The sequence below is a fragment of the Emys orbicularis genome, chromosome 9, assembly GCF_028017835.1.
Source record: "Emys orbicularis isolate rEmyOrb1 chromosome 9, rEmyOrb1.hap1, whole genome shotgun sequence".
NCBI lineage: Eukaryota > Metazoa > Chordata > Testudines > Emydidae > Emys > Emys orbicularis.
Window position 1 is genome coordinate 69,763,247 of NC_088691.1, and position 9,505 is coordinate 69,772,751.

At 47.0% G+C, this 9,505-nt stretch overlaps 1 protein-coding gene across 1 annotated transcript in view; it reads right to left on the bottom strand.

Annotated features, from left to right (window-relative positions):
* Positions 1–9,202, bottom strand: part of CUL3 (cullin 3) — a 76,873-nt gene extending 67,671 nt beyond the window's left edge. The window contains exon 1 of the mRNA XM_065410563.1: positions 9,005–9,202. Within this exon, the coding sequence (XP_065266635.1) occupies positions 9,005–9,202 (198 nt within the window). The remainder of the gene's footprint in view (positions 1–9,004) is intronic.
* Positions 9,203–9,505: the final 303 nt, after the last annotated feature.

The window sequence follows — 9,505 nt, forward strand, 5'->3', positions numbered from 1 at the left end:
ATACCAGGCAAAGGATAGACTTGTCTGCATTGATCAGAAGGCCTAAGGCCTTGAAGGCTGACTACATGAGTTGAATGCTGGATATAACCTGAGCTTTGGACCAGCCATTGACTAGCCAGTCATCTAGGTAACGGTAGACCCTGTGCTGCTTATCTACTGAAGAATGCTACTACCATAGCCATAGATTTTGCGAACACCTGAGGAGCTGCAGACAGGCTGAACAGAAGCTCCGTGAACCAGTAAGACAAGAGTGTCACTAAGAATCTGGGGAACTTTCTGTGCCCTTCATATATTAACACACAAAAGTAGGCATCTCTTAAATTGAGGGCAGCATACTAGTTTCCAAGATCCAGAGAGGGAATAATGGACACCACGGTGACCAGGCAAAACTTTATCTTTTTGAGATAGATGTTGAGCTGACATAGGCCTAAAATAGATCTGCCGTATCCCTTCACTTTCAGGTTAGGCAATAATGGGAGTAGAAACCCTTCCCTCTTAAATTCTGTGGAACCTCCTCAATGGCTCCCACCTGAAAGAGATTAAACCTCCTGGACCAGAAGTTCTTTGTGAGAGGGGTCCCTCAAGAGGGACTAGAAGGGATGGTGAGAAAGAGGAGTAGAAATAAACTGGAGGGTGTACCCCACATCTACGGTGCTCAACACACAGCAGTCCGTGGTGATACGGGACCAAATACTTAGGAAATGGGAAAGGCAGTTTGCAAAACAAAGGAAAAACAGGGTCTGGAATCACTGGTATGACCAGGGACGGCGAGTTATATGAGCCCCTTGGTGCCGGGGCTCCAGCAAATTCAGGGCCCGGGGGCCCAGCTCCACCAATGTTTGGGGCCAGGTGGCTCCACCAATGTTCAGGGCCAGGTCTCTTCTCCAGCCCCACTTGCCACCCCGCACGCCGCCCCCGGAGCATCCCCCGGCTCCGCCACCCCCACCCCCACCCCGGCACTCAACTCAGGGGAGGCGAGGGGCCTTCCTGGACCTGAGAAGGGCCCGGCCCCTAGGAGCACGTGCAGTGACAGTGCCAGGTGGGTGTGCTGCTAGTGGAGGAAAGGGGGTCCCTCCCCTGGAGCTCTTTGCTGCTGGTGGGGAGAGGGCGGGGTGGACTGTGGAGTCCTCCTCTCTGGCCCCAGCCCCAGGGCAGCTTGCCTGAACCCCAAACTCTTCATCCCCAGCCCCACACCCCCAGCCAGAGCCCTCACCCCCCGGCACCCCAACCCTCTGCCCCAGCTCCCTCCTGCACCATGAACCCCTCATCCCTGGCCCCACCCTGCAGCCCTTATCCCTCCACACTCCAACCCTCTGCCCTAGCCCTGAGCCCCTCTCACACCCCAAACCCCTCATCCCCAGCCTGAGCCCTCACCCCCCCCCCCCGCACCCCAACCCTCTGCCCCAGCGCTGAGCCCCCTCCCACACTCCAAACCCCTTGGCCCCACCCCATTAATTTTGAGTCTTTTAATGCATGGAGCTTAGCATCAGTCTACCCTGAAAAGAGGGAGAATCCTTCAAAGGGCAGGTCCTGCACAGTCTGCTGGACCTCCAGGACTGCAACAGGAGCTCCTCCACATGGTCAATCCTGAAACCATGGACCTGGCAGCCAAGTAAGCCACATCCAGAGCAGCTTGCAGCAAGGCCCTTGCCACCAATTTTCCCTCATCCACTAGCGAAGAGAACTCCTGTCTAGCATCTTCTGGGAGCAGGTCTTTAAATTTTAGCATGGAGTCCCATACATTAATGTCATACCTGCTCAACAGTGCATGCTGGTTTGCAATCCTGAGCTGCATCCCCACAGTAGAATAAACTTTCCTACCAAACAGGTTTATCTTTTTTTAATCTTTTGATTTTGGGGTTGCACCCTGATGTCCCTGCCTTTTCCTGTCTTTAGCAACAGATACTCCCAGTGACACACACACACCCCGGGGGGAGGGGGAGGAGGGAATGGGAGTACAGGAACTCAACCTTGGGCGGGCACATAAAACTTGTGCTCAGCCCTTTTTGAAGTGGGGAGAAAGAATGCAGAGGTCTGCCACAGACCCTTAACTGTCTCACTGAGAGGAAGAGCCATTCTGGAAGGACCTGCAGTCGCAAAAATACTGACCAGGCAGTGTGAGGATACTTTTCCTTCCTCCACCTGTATACCCAGATTTAAAGCAACTCTCTTCAACAATTCTTGGTGTGCCTTATAGTAATCTGGGAGAAGATGACATGACCCCTCCTGAGACTGCCTCATCAGGGGAAGAGGAAGAGAAGCCCAGCACTGGCTGCAGATGCTCCTCCATTTCCTGATCTGCAGGGTCCTGTTGAGCTGGTTCTTGCTGTCTGGTACTGGACTCTGTACCAGAGTCAAGAATGGGTGCTTCCTGGTGAGTAGGTGCCATGCATGGGCCTTTCCAATGCCACCGAATAGAAGTGCCCAGAATTTGATCTGGAAACAGGGGGAAAGACCCACGGATTCCAAAAAAAGACACTGGACAGGCATAGGGCCCCAGTGATCTCCTGACCACCCAACTCTATGGTACTCCCGTGACAGGATCCATGAAAGGATGGAAACATCTGGAGGAGGGGTAGAGAGTGTGGCTCCGAGGCTGGGAAATGTTGCACCTGACCTCCGATTCAGAAGAAGACAACTCTCCTTCCGCTGACCATGGAGGCCCCGTTCCAGACGATCGGTGCCAGCGATCGGTGCCAACGTTGAGAGGTCCACAGAAAAGCGAGCATCGCGGGTTTTCCCTTTGATGGTACTGAAGGACAAGTCATCAGGGGTACATGAAGCTGGCATGATACCAAGTGCTGTAGCAGTCCTGCTGGTTCTCCTGCGTTCGCCAAAACTGATAGCATCAACTCTTGTACTGCCGGCAGAACTGGCACCGAAAGAGAGGTCTCTGGCAGCCGCAAATGCCTCTGGTATGATCGATTCCAAAACAAAGTTGATACAATGCAGTGCCAGAGATGTGGAAGGTGCTTCCTCTGGCTGTGGACTTAACAGAATGTACCTAAGCTGCTGTAATCAACAGTGCCATTTTCTGCGGTTCTGAAACAGAGGAGTGCTTATACTCAGATCACACTCCACTTATCCCCATGCCTAGCAGACTTCAGTGCAGGGGATCTTCCCCTTTCAGCAGTCTGCTTCTAATGCCTCTTCTCAGGCACTGGGGATAGCGAAATGGTTGTTGGGACTCAGGCACAGTAGAAGGCGCACTCCTTACCGACGCTGAGGCACTTGGTGCCAAGTTTTACCAACTTGGCTCAGATGGAGGTCTCCATGAGTAGAAAGTTTAGCCTGGCTTCACGATCTTTCTTCGTGCAAGGCTTAAAGTCCCTGCATATTTGGTAATGCTCCCCAATGTGATCTTCCCCAAGGCACTTCAAGCAACTTGAGTCTGGGTCACTCAAGGGCATAGCCCTATGGCAGGAAATGCAGGCCTTGAAGCCTGCTGACCGAGACATCCCTCAGCACCAGGAATCAACCAAAATTATCAGATGGAGTAAAAACCGAACAAAAACAAACACTAAACTATTTACAATAAAATGCAAGAGAACAGCGTCCACTGAGAGTACATGGTCTAGATCAGGGGTCTCAAACTCAATTTACATTAGGGCCAGTCCTCAAATCCTCCCAGTGGGCCAATAATGTCACTCATGCTGCCCAGAACCCGCCCCCCAAAACTCCACCCCCCACCTGCCTAAGGCTCTGGGAGGGAGTTTGGGTTGGGGGAGGAGGTCTGGGGTAGGGAATTTGGGTGCAGGCTCTGGGAGGGAGTTTGGGTGGGGGAGAGGGTCTGGAGTGCAGGCTCTGGAAGGGATTTTGGGGGTGGGAGGGGGTGTGTGGGAAGGGGTGCAAGCTCTGGGATGGAGTTTGGGGGGCTGGGGAGGGGTGCAGGCTCTGGGAGGGAGTTTGGGGATGGGAGGGGGTATGTGGGGAGGGGGTGGGGGCGTAGGCTCTGGGAGGGGGTCGGGGATGCGGCGCTTACCTGGCGCTCCAAGGCAGGGCGAGGCGGGCCTGGGGGCCTCCGCACACTGCTACCCCCAGGCACTGCCCCCGCAGCATCCCATTGGCCACAGGGGCGCTCGGGGTGGGGGCAGCGTGCAGAGGCACAGCCCCACCCCGGGGCCTCATGGAGGGGCCAGCAGCCACCGGAGTGAGCAGGCAGACGCCGCTCAGGCTGGGGCCCCGTGGGGGGGGGGGGGGGGGGAAGAGAGCGCCCGGGGGCGGCAGGTGGGGGTCAAGGGAGAGACCCGGCCCCAAAACTCCTGGAGCTGCGCGGGCCACATTGGAGAGGCTCACGGGCCAGGAGTTTGAGACCCCTGGTCTAGATAATACTTAGTCCTACCATGAGTGCAGGCGACTGGATTAGATGACCTCTCGAGGTCCCTTCATGTCCCATGATTCTATGAAGAGCAAGAAGAGCAGTTCAAGAGACCATCACGGTCAATAAGAAGGAACTGAGTGGGCTCAGGGTCAGCTGGCCATTTATACTACTAGATTCAGTGGCATGCTGCAGCAGAGGCACTCAAGCCACCCAGATAGTTACCACTGAGGAAAAAAATTCCAGCAACTGTATGTGGAGCGAATACACATGTGCAATCACTTGAAGAACAAAGTTATCTATCAATCAATTTAGATTTGATAGACAGTGTGATATCTTACTACTTAAATGCACCATGGTTCAGTAGATATGGCGCTGGACTAGGAGTTAGGACACCTGGTTTCTAGTCTCATCTTTACCATTGAACTGCCATGTCATCTTGGACAAGGAACGTCACTTGTTCCATTTCCCTTCCGATTCTTTACCTGTCTTATCTATTTAGAATGTAAACTTTTGGGGGCAGAAATGATTTCTTGCTTTCTGTTTATGCAAAACCTAGCTCAAAGAGGCCTCAATCTTGGTTGGCACCTGAAGGTGTAACTATAAACTAAAGTAACTACAAAAAACTATTTTTAAGCTCATTAACTACACAATACACAGAAGAAATTGTAATCTAAAAGTTAGGTGTCCCACTACCTACAACAATTCAGACATGAACCACTGTGAGGGTGGTTTAATACTTTTATCTAGCTAAAGTTAATACACAGTTTTTGTGTTTAATTTTATCCTTCTTAAATTTTATACTGGTTACATTTTAATGTTAGTGCCAGAGCTCAGAAGTGGGGCCGGCACTTGGCAGGTGCAAACATTAATGATTTTAATTACAACTAAATATACTGCAAAAAATGTATCAGATAGTTTGCCCACCCCTGGACCAGACCTTTTGAGGAAAAAGGTATGTAACTTTAAAAAACAAACAAAAAGCCACTATGACCACGTCCAGCCCGTTGGACCTTTTAATCCGGCCCTCGAGCTCCTGCCAGGGAGTGGGGTCGAGGGTTTGCCCCGCTTCGGGCTCCAGCCGGGGAGCAGGGTGGGGGGCTTTCCATGCAGCTCCTGAAAGTAGCAGCATGTCCCCCCTTCAGCTCCTATGTGTAGGGGCAGCCGGGGGCTCTGCACGCTGCCCCCACCCCAAGCACCGCCCCCCACAGCTCCCATTGTCCGGGAACTGTGGCCAATGGGAGCTGTCAGGGCGGCGCCTGCCGACGGAGCGGCACGCAGAGCTGCCCGGCGCCACGCCTCTGCGTAGGAGCCGGAGGGGGGATGTGCCACTGCTTCTGATAAATGCCACCCGGCACCTGCATCCCTGAGTCCGTACGTTTCCCCCCCACACCACGCCCCAGCCCTGATCCCCCTCCCACCCTCCAAACCCCTCAGTCCCAGCCCAGAGCACCTGCCTGCACCCCAACCCCCTCATCCCCAGCCCCACCCCAGAGCCTGCAACCCCAGACGGAGCCCTCACCCTCTCCACATCCCAATCCATTGCCCCAGTCCAGAGCCCCCCTCCCACATCCTGAACTCCTCATTTCTGGCCCTACCCGAGCCCACACCCTGAGCTGGAGCCTGCACCCCCTCCTGCACCCCAACCCCCAATTTCATGAGCATTCATGGCTCGCCATACAATTTCTATACCCAGATGTGACCCTTGGGCCAAAAAGTTTGCCAACCCCTGGTCTGGTCTCTTCCTAAGTCAAGTCTGGCGGAACACGACTTTCAACAAGCAATTAAAGATAGCAGAGCAAAAGTTCCTAACTACACAAGAAAAATATACTTGTGTTCCAAACTTGAACACCACTAACCATGAAAAATGCTTTCAAATAGATGAGTAGCAGTTCGCTAATCTCTGGCATCTATAAACCACAGATAAACCTCTGTATTACATGCACAGCGCAAGCACCATATCTGGTATACTTAGCTACAAGAACATTAACCTGTTCTCACAAGGGTATCCACAAAGAATGGAGCCCCAGCTCCAGGGCTGTCAACCCAGTGGGCTGCCTTGGAACCACAGACCCTGCAGTCCCCCTGTCCAATGCAATCTGGCAGGTGAGCTGACAGGAAACCAGGCAGACCTCTAAACCTGCCTGTATTCTATTTGAACTTCATCAAATCAAGCTGTCTCCACTAAATGTTTTGATTTTGACAAATTAGCAAAAAATGTTGTGTCAGATTTTCCCAACCAGCCCTAGTATCCACCATTTGTTCTTTGAAGGTATAGATAAGTGAACACCTGTGACTAGAATGCATTCCAGTGATTTAATTAGATACTTAATGTTTCAAATACTGACATAAGTAGTAGTGTTGGAAAGAGCTATCAAAGATGTAATGATTTTTCCACTAAACTTTCAGTTTAGTAAAATGCTCAATTAAATAGATTGAATTGTAATTAGTTGTTTCATCTGCCTTGCAACAAGTACTACAAGAAAACTGAAGAGATGTCTAATTTCAGAGTTGAACCAACTTCTACCACCTGTGTATACGCTCCTGAAATGCTATTTTTTATTTCTGTTATTAAAATAGCACCATTTTATACAACCAATATATTGGACATAAACCACACTTTAATGTCACATCCTGAAGCTGGAACTCAGAGATAAAAGAAGACAGGAATTGGTTTTGAAATTGAAGACTTTTTAAAAAAATAAACAAAAAACCAACCAAGAAGACCTCTTCATTCAAGTTTTATTTTTCTGCACTTTTACTGGGAAGTCACCTTTTCATGTGAATGATTACACGTTTGGGGAAACTAGTTTGTATATAATATGGACATTTTCTGGCATTTTAAAACCAACTAATTTAAAGATTAAAATTCAGCAATTAGCTTTCTTTTCATGAATAAGTTATTTCAATTGTAAATACTGACTCAAATTTTGATGTCTGAATCACACTTATACTTTTCTGTGAGCACAAGCACGTGCACATACACAGAGGCCCTTTCATTACTCATTTGAAATATGAATTTACCAGACACTGCTGAGTTTGTATTAGTTAAGCTCTCATAAGCATCAGATAAAAAACTCTAATTGCATGAAAAAAAACATTTCCAGGTAAAAACTGTATAAGCATCCCATTCACAGCTGCACTACAATACCTCAGTCCTACTCAACTTTTGTTATTTAGAGTCACTGGCAATTATCACAACTGGGCTTTCCTACATGTGTAAGCTTTTTATTTATTTATTTATTTATTTAAACACACACATAAATAAATAAATAAATAAATAAATAATGAGCAGGAGAGATCAGACCACCACAAGAAACTCATTTTGACCTTATGTCTAACCAAGTGAAAGATTACTGCCCTACTGTGTGTTACCTAGCGTAGGCTGTAAACACCACTAAGCCCATGATAATGCAGAGGTGTTTACAGGCATAGAGTTCTAAAAGTCTCAGACATTTACCATGTTACATGACTAGTCTTAACAAATTCATTAATATCTCTGAGGCATTAATATATTACAATAAAAGGACATATACTTGCAAAATCCTTTGGTCACTTTATACTCAACCTGTCCTTGCATTCACACAGTGTAAGAAAATATATATTTAAAGCATATTTTAGATTGAAGTGGTCTGGAGCAAAGTCTTTAAAATGTCTTCACATGAAAGAACCACCAAAAATGGGAAGCAGTCCACTGATTACTGCAACTCACTAAACTGTGCAGTAAGGGCACGATAGGCTGTGATTCTACCCGAGTGCCTGGGTCAGTACATACAATGGGCACAGTGGAAAAGCAGCTGTTCTCCAGGCTGCATCTTTGATTCTGCCACAAGTGCTGGATCTCTTTAGCCAATACGTTTTCAGCCTTGTTTCAACTCAGAAAAAGGTCAAGTCAAGGCTGGGTATAGCTAACGTGAGCTAGCTACGCCAGATCTAAACGTGACTGCTTTTCTTCAACACAAAGCCATAGAGGTCCAATCTCTGGCTTGAGGCGAGATGGAAGGTCTTTATATCTTTTATCTTCAGAATCAAAAGGATTGTTAATTTAAAATTTTGGACTAAATTAAATGTATGTTTTGAAAAGACTGAAATGTAAAGACTCAGACTGTTCAGGATGTTTTTTGTCAAGTTGATTTTATGCATTGAACAATGCCTCTCTACTCTCTGTATATAATGTAATACCAGCACAACTATTTCATTAGTTCATGAACAAAGCCCATTACAAGCAAGTTCTTATTCTGGGATGTAGTTAGTTCCCAGATTGAAAAAAGGGGTTATTATTACTAGTAAGTGAAACAGAGTTCACCAAAGAAAGCTACTCAATTCTATCAAAAAGCCACAAACTTAAAAAAAAAAAAAAAAATGAACAGGTTAGCAGACATACCTATTTTCATTGCTCATGCAATAATGATTCAACTAAAAATGGTTTCTTGATTCACATATTCATAAACATTTAAATTGGTACATTTCATTATTCATTAGTAGTTTAAACATAAATGGTACCTCTAACATAAGATCATCTTATGCGTGACATTAGTCCTAAACTGATATTATGTATGAGTAAAAACATTGTTTTAAAACTAATGTATCAAAATTTAGATTTTTGTCACAAACCACAATTATACAGTGTTCATCTTAGATATCAGTAAGAAAGACACCGATTTAAAATTTAGTTTAGTCAGATACCTTGTTTATGAGATGCTCAGTGACGACTTCTCGTAGTCCAGTGTATAATTTTTCTCCATGTTTATGTAACACCATAGTATATGCATTCCTATACAGTTCCTCAAAGCTGAGACCACTGTTGTTCTTACGCTGGATCTCTTGGATCGCATTTTTCAGGAGATCCCAAATGCTGTTTACATATTTCTCATCCATGGTCATCTGCAATATTGAAGAAAAGAAATGAGTATTTTCCAGAATTAAGAACTTTGGCTACCAGAAAATTAGCTGGAAACCACTAGTAATGGTTTCTGTCAAATTTCTCCGATTTGAAATTTATGACATTTATCAGAACCTTAGATCAACAAGAGTTGACAAGACTGGTAGGGATTAACTGCACTGAGTCAAAGACAGCCTTTGCTATGATTTTTCCAAGTACACGGTCAATGGCATCTTTTTTTATTTTATTTTTTTAAACAGACATTTTTATCTTCAAAAATAGAGTTTTCATAGGACTCAACCCTG